This window comes from Castor canadensis, chromosome X, assembly GCF_047511655.1.
Source record: "Castor canadensis chromosome X, mCasCan1.hap1v2, whole genome shotgun sequence".
NCBI classification, from domain to species: domain Eukaryota; kingdom Metazoa; phylum Chordata; class Mammalia; order Rodentia; family Castoridae; genus Castor; species Castor canadensis.
This window is the reverse complement of record NC_133405.1, coordinates 81642713-81656673: the sequence shown is the minus strand read 5'-3', so window position 1 is coordinate 81656673 and position 13961 is coordinate 81642713. Positions and strand designations below refer to the sequence as shown.

At 38.8% G+C, this 13961-nt stretch overlaps 1 protein-coding gene across 11 annotated transcripts in view; it reads left to right on the top strand.

Moving 5' to 3' along the window:
• Taf1 (TATA-box binding protein associated factor 1) overlaps positions 1 to 13961 on the top strand; it is an 80413-nt gene that overhangs the window by 30445 nt on the left and 36007 nt on the right. For 10 of the 11 annotated variants that reach the window (XR_012444295.1, XM_074062941.1, XM_074062938.1 and 7 more), the window contains exons 22-29: positions 464 to 642; positions 2047 to 2260; positions 2796 to 2961; positions 3833 to 4044; positions 6460 to 6568; positions 6786 to 6884; positions 7445 to 7622; positions 13054 to 13121. Coding sequence is in view for 10 of the 11 variants with exons in the window: in XM_074062941.1 (XP_073919042.1) it covers positions 464 to 642; positions 2047 to 2260; positions 2796 to 2961; positions 3833 to 4044; positions 6460 to 6568; positions 6786 to 6884; positions 7445 to 7622; positions 13054 to 13121 (1225 nt within the window). In the remaining variant the exon portion in view is untranslated. The remainder of the gene's footprint in view (positions 1 to 463; positions 643 to 2046; positions 2261 to 2795; positions 2962 to 3832; positions 4045 to 6459; positions 6569 to 6785; positions 6885 to 7444; positions 7623 to 13053; positions 13122 to 13961) is intronic. The other variant, XM_074062933.1, reaches the window with a different exon arrangement.

Sequence of the window (13961 nt, the reverse complement as noted above, 5' to 3'; positions counted from 1 at the left end):
AGGTTCTGTGGCAGCTCTTAGGGCCTACTAGGGCTGGGTTTGGCAGCTTTAACAAAGATAACAGGTAACAGGGTTTTTTCTTAAGACTTAGTTGTGAGAGAATGACCTGTGACACACCTATAATCCCAGCACTCAGGAGGTTGAGGCAGAAGGAGTGAGAGAGCTGAAGGCCAGCCTGGATTATATAGCAAAACCTTGTCTCAAAAAACAACAAAAAATAGCCTGTGTGCTGTGATTTACTTCTCAGCTTTTCTTCAGGAATTCTGAAGCAATTACAATTTTTAAAACTTGGCCTTATTGACTAAATGTCTAGGAAAACTTTGTAAAGCTTTTTCTGTTAAGGGTTCCATGTCTTAGTGAATTCTGTGTATGCCTTTTTAAGGTTGATTTCTCGGTATTCTTTAGCTCTTTATACATTTTTGTATTTCCTCTGGTCTTAATGTTTTTTTGTTTTTCTTTGTAGGGTTTTATCATCAACTGAAGTCTTATCAACTGACACAGACAGCAGCTCAGCTGAAGACAGTGATTTTGAAGAAATGGGAAAGAATATTGAGAACATGTTGCAGAATAAGAAAACCAGCTCCCAGCTGTCACGTGAACGGGAGGAGCAGGAGCGGAAGGAACTACAGCGGATGCTACTGGGTGAGGGTAGTGACTTCACAGACAGACAAGAAAGAGAAGGATGAAAAAAGGAGCATAAATAACTGCAGAGTATAACTGAGGCAAAGCTGGAGGCAGAAAAAGGCAATGAGTATATCTACAGGCAGAAAAAAGCCTGTAGATGAGGTAGAAAGATTTTTGCAAACTGGACTCTAGGTTTGTCTGTGGGGGACAAATTGAAGAGATGGTGCAAATTCATTACTGCCTTTGTGTGTATCAGGTACCTGGCCAAGCTGGGGCTATCAATGCTGTAACTTTAAGTGAGCTTTCTGGGCATTCATCTTAAAGGGTAACAGTTTTTAATACAAAATCTGTAGATGAGTTTGGGAGGTTTCCTTTGAACCCTCTGAAATAACATGTAGAATTCCATGCAAATGTGCATTTTCTGAGAAGATTTCATGGCTTTCAGAAGATTTTCAGAGTAGTCTTAGATCCTAAAAGTTAACAATCACCAACCAAAAATGACAAAAGTTGATGGTGAGGATGATGGATAATGGCTATAATTGGGTTTGTCCTGTAGGTATTGGGAGATAAAAAGGGGGAGAACTCAATGTCTCCTTAAGATAGCATTGTGACTTACTAGAAAGATACTGGTTCCATTGATTTCAGAGAAAGAAGTAGGTTTAGAAAGAGAACACTTCAAAGTATAGATGCCAAGCAGGCAGTTGGAAACTTGGATGTAGATATGGAGAGGATAAAGGCTAAAGATGAACATTTGAATGATTATTCTCATTCATACTAGTTTAACCTTTGTTTCTCCCTCTCTGTAAAAGTTTTATGTAATTTCACTGTTCTGACTATTTTGTAAAGATGTGATATAGCCCTTCAACCAATGCTAAGTGTGGTCTTGGACCACAGTATCTACATCACATGGAAATCTGTTAGAAAGGCAGAATTTTGAGCCTCTCTCCAAACCTACTGAATTATAATCTACTATTTAAAAGATCTTTAGGTGATTCCTATTCATATTAAAGTTTGAGAAGCATACACTAGGCCTTAAAACTCTGGACTTATTTCTGTGGTGTAATTTTTTCCTCCTGACTGCTTGTTTGGGTGTTTTCATCAACCACTTCCTGCTTGAACTTTCCTATTGCCCTTTTTTCAGGGGATTCGCAATATACCTACCAATCTGCTATCTCCTATAGCAAACCCATAGTTCTTTGAGATATTTTTAGAAGTTTTTTGTACTTACAGAAACAGAAATTGGCAATAGTAAAATGAAGTTAGAAAAAGACAAACCAGTCTAATCTTGGGGTTGGTGGTAACTTTTGTTTTCTGTAGAAACATAAGTTTTGTAACATGTTGAGTTTTTGCACTCAACCCCAAGAAAATGGCTGCCATTTGGATGGTAGGGGGAATGTTTGGAAATCTTTTTCTACCTTGCAGCAGCAGGCTCAGCGGCATCAGGAAACAATCACAGAGATGATGACACAGCTTCTGTGACTAGCCTTAACTCCTCTGCCACTGGTCGCTGTCTCAAGATATATCGCACATTTCAAGATGAAGAGGGGAAAGAATACGTTCGCTGTGAGACTGTCCGAAAGCCAGCTGTCATGGACGCCTATGTGCGCATTCGGACCACAAAAGATGAGGAATTCATGTGAGTTTGATTGACCACGTTCAGGTGTGATAGAATAATAATGGTGGGGATGAATTGTGTGCTTTAGTGATAGGATTCTGCACAGTTGTCCTTGAAAGTCTGTCGCAATGGGGAACCATCTTGCCTTTTAGATCTTTGTGTTTGAACAGAGCCAAATCACCAGGAAAATTCCATAGTCCACCAGAGTTCTTGGCATTGTGGTTGTGGATTTGCAAAAATCTTAGGGAAATGCATGTCTGTAATTCCCGCACTTGAGAAACAGGAGGAGCATGAGTTCCAGGCCAGCCTGAGCTACATAGACTCTTGTCTCAAAAAAAACTAAAACAAAACAAAACAAAAATCTTACAGATTATTCAGGACTTAACTCTCTCTCTGAAGATGAGGGCTAACTAGCAAAGGAGATGAGAATAACAGGTAGTTCTTTTATCTCAGCTTGGATGAATTACTTTAGTTTTGTGATGTTAGCTGTCAGGATAATCTTTTTGGTTGAGGTTTGCTTATGGTCCTGTGATTTCCCCCCCTCCCTGTTGTTCAGTCGAAAATTTGCCCTTTTTGATGAACAGCATCGAGAAGAGATGCGAAAAGAACGGCGGAGGATTCAGGAGCAGCTGAGGAGGCTTAAACGCAACCAGGAAAAGGAGAAGCTTAAGGGTCCTCCTGAGAAGAAGCCCAAAAAAATGAAGGAGCGTCCTGACCTAAAGGTAATAGCTTGGTGTAGTGGCAAATGCCTACAATTCTGGCACTCAAAGCTGAAGCAGAAGGATTGCTAGTTCAATGCCAGCCTGGGCCACATAGTGACAACTGGTCTCAAAAAAAAGTATATTGTGGCATGATTACAACTAACAAAGCAAAGGAAGAAAGCATACTCTTTCTTTTAACTTTTGTCATCCTCCCTTACTGAAGATAAGAGAAGTTTTGTGGAAAACTAGTTTGAATTGATTTCTCTATTTGGGTATTACTGGGGCTAGTGTGAGTGGTACTGACAAAGTCACACTCAACTAGTGCCATTGTTTATTGGGTGTAATTCATCTTACATATTTTCTAGTAATTGAAATAGATTTGATGCAGTTTTTACACAATCATATACTTTTGGTGCTGGGGATGAAACCTAGGGCCTCATGTGTGCTAGGCAAGTGCTCTATTACAGATCTATAGCCCCAGCCCCAGACTCTCTTAAAATTTTCTTTTCTTTTTTTTTTTTTTTTTTGGGCGGTATTGGGGTTCGAACTCAAGGCTTCATGCTTGCTAGGCAGGTGCTCTGCCACTCAACCATTCTGTCAACCCTGTACTGGATTTTTAAAAATAGGGGGTCTCAAACTATTTGCCTCAGGTTGGTTTTAAACCATGATCCTCCTGATCTCTGCCTCTTGAGTAGCCAGGATCACAGGCATGAGCACCCAGTTAGTGGCTTCTATTGATAGGTACATAGCAATTCTATTAGAGCAAAAGTTCTGGAGCTGTCCTGTATATCTCCTGCCTCACCCCCACATACATACATGCACATATCTGCTTGTGTATGACATGTTTGAACCTGCTTATCTCTTTAACATGTTGGTATTTTTCCTTTTGCAGCTGAAATGTGGAGCATGTGGTGCCATTGGACACATGAGAACAAACAAATTCTGCCCTCTTTATTATCAAACAAATGCCCCACCTTCTAACCCTGTTGCCATGACAGAGGAGCAAGAAGAAGAGTTAGAAAAGACAGTCATTCCTAATGATAATGAAGAACTTATCAAGGTTGAAGGGACCAAGATTGTCTTGGGGAAACAGCTAATTGAGAGGTAAGTGATAGCAAAAAGGGAGTGCTGTGAGAGAGATCCATTGGAGGTTGATGATGGTGAGTGGCAAGGGTGAATGTGGTGTGTTCTTTGAGGTGGAAATGATGGTATAGGAACTTGGATGGATTTTCCTCAGTATTTGTTGCCAGTAATAAAAATTACAGCCCTCATGAGGCACACTGCTTTCCCTTGGTCATTGTTACCTAACTTTTCTGAATTTTAGTTTCCATATTTTCAAAATACAACCATCCTTACTAGAGTTGTTTTTTGGTATTGGAGATTGAACCCCCCCCAGGGCCTTGTGGTGGTAGCAGGTTCTCTGCCACTGAGCTACATCCCCAACTCCCCCCTATACCTTTTTTTTTCCAGAATTCGGGACAGGACCTTAATATGTTTCCCAGGCTGACCTTGAAGATCACAAGGTCTTCTTGCCTCAGCTTCCTGAGTAGGTGGGATTACTGGCATGGGACGCTGCCTAGAACCAGGATAGTGATGTTAAAATGAGATTATAAAGCATACAGTACAGTGCCTGGTGTAGTAAATGGCAGAAGATGTTAATTCTCTCTTCATATTCTACTTCCAGGTACTTGTAGCATTTGCAAGGGCCCTAATCTCAGAGTATTCTGAAAATAAACCATCTAAAAGATTGGGGAGACATATAAACTATGTTTTTACCTTAAAGCATTTAATAGATGATAAAATTGAGGCATTTAAAAAATTTCCCCTAACTTTTTAGTTCGACAATTGCAAACCTGTGGAATACTTCAAAGTGTATAATATACTCTTCACTAGTTCACATTTGTTACATTTGCTTCATCTTTATATACCTAAAGTTTTTTTTCTGAACCATTTAGAAGTACATTATAGGCATTGTGGTATTTCATTCCTAATTTTTAGCACACATCTCCTAAGAACAGGCATACAACATCACAGTACTCTTTTCATACCTGGGAAAATTAATACTAATTTAGCAATATGTAATACTTGGATCTTACTGAAATTTACCCAGTTGTCTCAGTGTCTTTTATTGCTGCCCTCCGCAATTCTGGATCCTCTCCCAGTTCAAACATTAAATATATTTTACATGTACCTAGAACTGTCCTCCCACCTTTTAGGTTTTTCACGACATTGACTTTTCTGAAATTCTCTCATAACTCACTTTCTAGATTTGTCTAATTGTTTTCTATTGATGAGATTCAGAATAATTTTTTTGGCCAGACATTGAATATGTCAGGTTTTCCCACTATTTTTATCACCTTGCCAAAGTAGTGATCCCCAGATACTATAGTAAAGGTATATTTCTCCCTGTTGAAGTGACATGGTGAATACTCCATTCCCTAACAATCTCATTGGTTTTAGCACCCATTGATGATTATTTTCTGATTCAGATATTTGGTGGGGATTGAAAAATGGTGATTTTTCTAATTCTAACATTCCTCTACAGTAGCTGGCATTTTTAAAAATTTTATTTTACTTTTTTCATATTATTGGGGTTTGAACTTAGGGCTGTACACTTGCTAGGCAGCCATTCTATCACTTGAGCTACTCCACTAGCCCAACTGGCATTGTTTTTGGTTAAAGAGTTTCCTCCTCTCCCTTTTCACAAATTACTATGGATTCTGAAATTTTTTCCTTTGTAAATGTAATGTATTAGTATCGTTAATTTAGATGATTAGATTGTGTCTCAAGTTTTACTCCTTTAAGTCAGATCTTGTGTTTTTTGAAATGACCTTACAAATATTTGAAAAAGTAACTGCTCTCTGGCACAAGATGTTACAGGTTCTCCTTGAACTTTGTCTCAGACCTAGAACTGACCATTTCACCAAGTAGCCCAGGTTCCTATTTAGAAACCAAGATCTTACCCTGAGATGTCATTGATTCTAGGCGTTTTAAAAGTGGGCAGAACTAGGAAGTATACATGTATTTTATTTTTGGTTTTAATGATTGTGGTTTTATTTTATAATTAGCACATCATAGTTGTATAGGAGGATACATTGTGGTATCTATATATGTTCTTACAATATATCTTAATTAGGTTTATCCTCTCCATCATTCTCCCTCATCCACCCGCCCGTATACTTCTTTTTTTTTTACTTTTCCTCACTTCTATTTGAAGAATTAAGTTTCCTAGCCCTTTAAGGTAGAATTTTAGAACTGGAAGGATTCTTAAAATTCCATTAGCTAGGAAACTGGGGTGCAATTGTAATTGTGAGTTGCTTTCTTAAAAAACATTATTAATTTGGAGATCCTCTGAGGCCCTACCTGATCTGAGCCTTAAAAGGTGGATGTCTGGCCTTTGGCTTAGCTTTTTCTTCCCCAGGCTCATACTTAGGTACCTTGGACCTTTTCTTTTTGTTGCCATTTTTTCTGGAAACTAGAAATAGGTGCTGTGTACTATGACAGTGTTATTGATTGCAGTGCAGATGAAGTTCGCAGAAAATCTCTCGTCCTCAAGTTCCCTAAACAGCAACTTCCTCCCAAGAAGAAACGGCGGGTAGGAACCACTGTTCACTGTGACTATTTGAATGTGAGTATCTCCATTGCCTCTTTCTGATTAGATGGGTTTTCATTGATTTCCCCAGCCTTCTCCGACATAGCTCTAACTGCCTTAGATTTTCCCTGTGGCCATTTCCCAAGAATTATGCGTACTGTTCATTACACGATTTCTAAAATATACCTTTTTATTTAGAAATGGGGGGCGGGGCTTTTGGTCTAAAACATTCTGATTTCTTTTTTCTCTTTAGAGACCTCATAAGTCCATCCACCGGCGCCGGACAGACCCTATGGTGACACTGTCGTCTATCTTGGAGTCTATTATCAATGACATGAGAGATCTTCCGAATGTGAGTTCATTGCATTGGAGACCTACAATAGGGATGGCAAAGGCCCTTTATTTTACCTATTACTTCAGATACAGGGCAGTAGTATGTAGATACCTGAAGCTCCTAATTCTTTGGGTTGTAGTTTTTTTTTGAAAGGGGTAGTAAAGTTTATTAGGAAAGGAATACACTTTTCAATAGACTGAAAGGTCATCTCTAGAGTAAAAATGAGAACTTTCTTCATTGTTTTTCTTTTTTTGGGGGGGACTGGGGTTTGAACTCAGAGCTTTGTGCTTGCAAAATGGATGCTCTACCACTTGAGCAATGCTTCTGATATATTTTGCTCTAGTTATTTTGGAGATGGGGGGGTGTCTCACAAACCGTTTGCCTAGGCTGGCCTCGAACCATGATCCTCCCAGTCTCAGCCTTCAAAGCAGCTAGGATTACAGGTCAGTCAGATGTCATCCATCTAAAAAGATTCCTTTGAGAGTTGATGGTCAGATAGGTAAGATGTGAGAATCTTCAGGAATTGACTCTGGCACGTATTCTTTGCTCACAAATAGTACTTACTTTTGTTTCCACAGACATACCCTTTCCACACTCCAGTCAATGCAAAGGTTGTAAAGGACTACTACAAAATCATCACTCGACCAATGGATCTACAAACACTCCGTGAGAATGTGCGCAAGCGCCTCTATCCGTCTCGGGAAGAGTTCAGGGAGCATTTGGAGCTAATTGTGAAAAATAGTGCAACCTACAATGGTAACAGTCACTTGTTCCTTGACTGCAAAGGTCACCTTTCAGATTCTTACCACTTACTGGTCCTTAATTCAGACCAGATTGGGATGACTGAGAGGACTACAACATAGTAGTGCATTTGTGGGTATGGAAAAACGTGAGGTAGCATATATTTCCTGCCATTTAGTAAGTATTGCTGCTTTTTTATTATCACTATTTAATTCTTATATTTTGGAGAATTTGGAGTCTATGCATTGGAATAGAACAATTGTATAGGGAGGAAGAAGTAAGTAGAATAGACATTCAGTGGGGTTGGAACCTGTGCAGAATATGTGCCTGTGACCATATTTGTTGTGAATCTTTGGCTGCATCTGTAAATTTGTTATAGATCCACTTTGCTCAAAAGCTGGTAAGGCAAAGATGATGAAATTGTTGAGCATCAATTCATGTTAAGTATAAAGATAATAACAAGTACAAACATTAGTAATTGAGTTAGTGCAGATAAGTTATTTAACTTCTCATAGATTCTTCAGTTTTTTTCATCTGTAAACATGGAACAATAGTTGTATCTAGATTTTAAGTCTTTCACAAGCCTGCCCAACGTATTTATCTAATCTTATCTCCAGTAACTGGTTAGCATACCCACTATCAACTCCTGCCACACTCATTGTTACATTTCATTAACTATCCTATGCTGTTTCTTCATGACTTGACTCAGTCTTTTCTCTCAGAAATGCTTTTTTTTTGTTGGTAGGACTGGGATTTGAACTCAGGGCTTCATGCTTGCAAAACAGGTACTCTATTGCTTGAGCCACACGTCTAGTCCAATTTGCTCTGGTTATTTAAGAGATGGAGTCTTGTGAATTGTTGCCCTGGCTGGCCTCAAACCACAGTCTTCTCCATCTCAATCTCCCAAAATAGCTAGGATTACAGGCTTGAGCCACTGGCTCTGGATTCTTTTCTTCCCTTCAGTGTTGTTTCCATTCATATTTCTAGACCAAGTCATGTCGTCTCTTCATAAAGACTTAATCATATATAGACTAAAGTATTCATTTTTTTTAATACTATGGGCTACATAGCACAATTAAATCAGCTTTAAAGCTTTTGCTATGCCTTAATTATATATTGTATATGTGGCCACTTGGTGATCTCCTAGAGAGATTTGTTATTTACGTTTATATTCCCAGGGCTGATGAGAGTGCCAGACATACAGAAGGGAAGAACAAATTTATGTTAGACTCAGTTGTCATTCAGGTTGCAAGGATAATTACTTAAGCAAAAATTAGGTTGTAAGGGAGTTGGGGAGGTAAGATTAGACTTTGCAGATACCAAACTTGAGGTCCCTATAGGTCATTGAAGTGGATATTTTAATAAACAATTAGTAATTTAAAAATTTCTTATAGTCTTATGTTCCCCCCGTCTCTACTTCACTATTTTGTTATCCTCATCACCAAATGCTAATAAATAATAATGGCAGTAGTACCATCAGTGGCATCAGATTTCCTTACTTGCATTATTTTGTTCCTTCCTTTTCCCATCGCTCCCTCCCCCTCCCTCTCTCCCTTCCTTCCTTACTATAGGGTCTTGCCTACAAAGGGTAGGCTGGTCCTGATCTTGTTATGTAGCCCAAGTTGGCCTTGAACTTGGGATTCTTCTACCTCAGCCTCCCAGGAGTCATACCTGACTTATTCTCTTTATTTTCTCATAAGAAATCTTTGAAATGGACACTGTTATCATGATCATTTTCCATTATGTTTTTTTTTGGTGGCCCTCCTGGGGTTTGAACTCAGGGCCTCATGCTTGCTAGACAGGCACTATTAACCACTTGCGCCATTCTGCCAGCCCTTTTTTGTGTTGGGTAGTTTCGAAATAGGGTCTTAAGAACTGTTTGCCTGGGGCTGCTTAGAACCTCGAACTTCCTGCTCTGCCTCCTGAATAGCTAGGATTACAGGTGTGAACCACTGGCGCCCAGCTGTATGTTCTTGAGAAGGTGGTTCTTGCTATGATCCTCAGGCTGGTTGCAAACTTCTGAACTCAAGTGACCCTCCTGCCTCAGCCTCCCAAGTAGCTGCAACTACTCATGCACACCATTCATTGCACTCAGCTTGGGACTGTGGTGTTGAAATAAGTTGACTCAAGGTGGCCATGCAGCTAAAATGTGGCAGAGTGGAAATACTAATCTAGGTATAACTAACTCCACAGTCTGTGCTTTTAAACAATGTTTAATACATTCTTCTCTATACTTTTTTTTTTTGGTTGTACATACATGCCTTATAACACTGGCACTTGTCTTCTGTTAAATTTCTCTACCAGTAGCTTTCCTAATTGCTGGATCTGTTGACTACATTGTTATTGTCCATTTGTTTTTGGTTTTTTTTCTGTTCTGGGGGTTGAACTCAGGACCTCATGCTTGGTTAGGTAGGTAGGTAGGTGCTGTACCACTTGAGCCACACTGCCAGCCCTTTTTTGTGTTGGTTATTTTTGAGATAGAGTCTTGCTTTTTGCCCTGTCCTGCCTGGACTGCAGTGCTCCTATTTGTGCTTCCCATTGACTGAGATGTTGCAAACTTTTTGTCTGGGCTGGCTTTGAATCCAAGAGGCTTCCACTCTTTGCCCCCTGGTTAGCCAGGATTTTAGACTGGAGCCACTGTTTCTAGCCTATTGTCCATTCTTCTTTTTTCTAGTACATGTGAAGAGGTAACTCCTTGGGATTTTGATTTGTATGTCCCTAATGGCACTGAGAATCTTTGCATCTTGTTAGAAAATCTTTTTTTTTTCACTTGTATTTGCATTTGTTTTATGCTTAATTTATTCCCATACCATAAGTTTTGTTTCTTTCATTTCTTCTGGTATTTCTTTCATCTCATTTCTTCTTTGCAATCTCTGGTTTAGAAACATTTTTTTCCTTTTCAGTGAGGATCATCTCAGTGTGGCAGGGAGAGCTCGTGTATAGTTTAATCCGACCATGAGATCTGTTAAGTTCAGTGGCACATTTTGGGTGCTTTGTTCACCTGGATATGTTCAATGACCAGAGAATCTACATCTAAACCCTTAAGTTCAGCATTACTCTCTGCATTTTTAAGCATGTGCAGCAAAATTCACTTTTTTTGGACCACCAACCCTGTGTCCAGCCAGACATATCTTTCTTGAATTTTAGTGCTTTAACACTGTTGCCCTTTTCCAGGAGTACTTTGCGTAATCATGTCCTCCTGTGTTTTTCTCATTAGTTGGGGTTTGGCACAGTTGCTCCAGAGGTAGAGCACCTGCCTAGCAAGCATGAGGTTTAAACCCCAGTGCCACCAACAAACAAAAAAAATTTCACCCAGTGTACATCTATTGATATAACTGTACCCTGGCCTCTTATACTCTTGCTTCTAGTTGTTTGCCAGATGTATCCATTTCTCATTGTCTGATTGTCTATTTAGATTAATACTTTTGTCTATTTAGTTGTGCATCCTAGAAATCTTAGTCCTAATTGATTCCATCATCTCTTCTTCTTAGTATCATAGATAACAAAATTGTGTCTTCGTTTCCATTTCCATTGCTACTGTGTTAGTTGAAACCCACGTCATCTCTTTTTTGACTTCTTAAAGCAGCTTTCAAACTTTCCTTCTGTTCGATGTCTTAATTCTTAACATTTTACATGGTGTCTTCCCTTACCACCCCCCAAACTCAAATTTGAAAAATTACTCTCTCAAACTGGGGATATGGCTCAGTGGTGGAACACTTGCCTAGCAAGTATCAGGGCCTGGGTTTAATTCCCAGAAGTGGAAAGGAAAAAAAAAAGACAAGGAAAGTTACTCTCCAGTATAAAATATTTAGCTGTTTTCTATTGTCTATGATATCTTTGGAATGTGATGCCTCCTGTCTTTCCATTTCCTAACTTTGAGACACACACACCCCTCTACCTGTATTTCAGTGGTATCAAACTATTTATGATTCTGGTGTGAAATGTACTTCAGTATGTTTCCATGAATTTGCTTGTTTCTGTGTCTTTGCACACTTTTCCTTCCCTTGTTTACCTGTTGGACTTACCTTCTTCAATGAGTCTGCTTAAATGTGAGTTAGAGCAAGCTTTCTACTCCTTTTTTTTATTTTTTGGTGGGACTAGGGTTTGAACTTAGTGCCTCTCTCTTGCAAAGCAGATGCTCTACCACTTGAGCCATGCCTCCAGTCCATTTAGCTCCGGTTATTTTGGAGATGGGGGTCTTGGCGAACTATTTGCCTGGTCACAGCATGATCCTCTTGGTCTCATCCTCCCAAGTAGGTAGGATCGCAGGTGGGAGCCACCAGCACCTAGCTCTACAACTTAAGAAGCAGATTTGATATAAAACAATTTAGAATACATTCCATATGCCGCCAGTATATTTACACTAATAGTTTGTTTTAAAAAAACTTTATTATGGGAATTATTAGACATATAAGTAGAGTGAAGAGGAAATAAACCTCATGTACTTCTTTACCTAGTTCAACAATTTGTTGGTGCATGGCCAAGCTTGTTTAGTATGTGTTTCCAGATGTATCATTTCATCCATAGATACTTAAAGTGCTTAAACTGTATCCTGCAAATCTAAAAATTTTCTACAGTAGGAACTTGTCTTATTTATTCTTACATTCTCATCATTGAACATGTCTTACACAGCCATTAAATGTTTGCTGAATAAATAACCAAACAAATTCAGAATTAAATAATTAGTTGAGCATAGGCTCTGGAGAACATGAACAGAAATGGACATATGGAGGAAGATAATCTAGCAAAGGATATTGAAAGGAAGTGGTCGGAATTACTGGCTTGATTAAAATGTGTTTTTTGAGTTAGGGTCTCACAATTTAGCCTAGGCTGGCCTCTTACTTCAGTACTCCTGAATACCTGGGAGAACAGATATGTGCCAACCATGACCTGCTCGAAAATGTGTTAATTATCCCTAAGATATAAGCAGGGAGTGTAAGAGATAGATAGGTCTGGATCACGAATTTTCCAAATCTCTTGATAAGGATTTCAGGGAAACTAATCTAGTAGTCTGATTTGTGATGGTGATTCTTTTTAACAAAGGGTTTAGATTAGCCAGAAACGCAAACATCACAAACTACTAGCTCTGCAAACAAAAACTGTAAATACAAATTGTGTCTCCCAAATTGAAAAATTACAAATTATCTATTGATCTCTTCAGCCATTCTTAGTCATTTCCCATCCATAGAATGATTTTCAGTGTATTAAAAGTAGTAGTATTACTAATGTGCATGGATGCAAACTAAATAAGAGTTAAAATTAGTTCATTTGTTCATACCGTGTATTGAAAAATGGAGGTAAGAGTGGTCTACCTGCCTAACCTAGCAGTTAGGCTGGTGCCTGACACTACTAAGTTCTTAAGTACATGTGTTAAAAGAATGGAGAGGTGTTGGCAGCTCTTTGCCTCCTATTTTTAATGGTCCCATCTCTTACTGTTCCTCTCTAGGGCCAAAACACTCATTGACCCAGATCTCTCAATCCATGCTGGATCTCTGTGACGAAAAACTTAAAGAGGTAAGACATTAAGAATGAGAGAAAAGTGGAGGTAGTAGAGTTTAGGAAGTAGGGAATTTAACAGAAGGAAGAGTATATGTGGAAGTGGCAGATCTTTGGTATGTGAGAGCTGGAAGGGACCTTAGAAATTTTATAGGCCAGTCCCTTTTATAGATGGGAAAACTAAATTCATAGAGGAAAATGATTTGCTCTAGGCATCATGACTATTAAATGTAATGTTAAGATTAAGATTCAGAACCTATGTGACTTTTTAGAAAGGACAAAGGAAAATGACTTCACAAGAAATCACCTGTAGCTGAGACTAGTCTGTGTTTTCGTAGGGAGGAATTTTAATATCTTATTTTTATAAGCTACTTGGGCTGGAGATGTGGCTCAAGGAATAGAACACCTGCCTTGCAAGCACAAAGCACTGCATTAAAACCCCAGTACTGCCATTAAAAAAAAAACCATAAAATAAAACAAAATTCATCCATATCCAATTTTCTGGCCTACTTTTTTTTTTTTTTCCTGTGCTAGGGTCTCAACCCAGAGCTTGCCCTTCTAGGCATGCACTCTACTGAGCTAAATCTCCAACCCTTCTATAAATCTATCTTCTTACCAAAAACAATGGTAACACCTTACCAGTTTATAAAAATATAAGCATGATGTTGTTGTTGATACTGGAGTAAATATTTCATATAAAGAATAACTTACCAACAAACATGAAAAGATTCTCAACCTGATTGATTCTTGGGGAAATGAAAATTTGTAAACTACAATTAGATGCCACTTTGTACCCATTTCTAAAAAATTATTTTTTTTAGTGATACTGGGATTTTGAACTCAGGGCCTCTAGGCAAG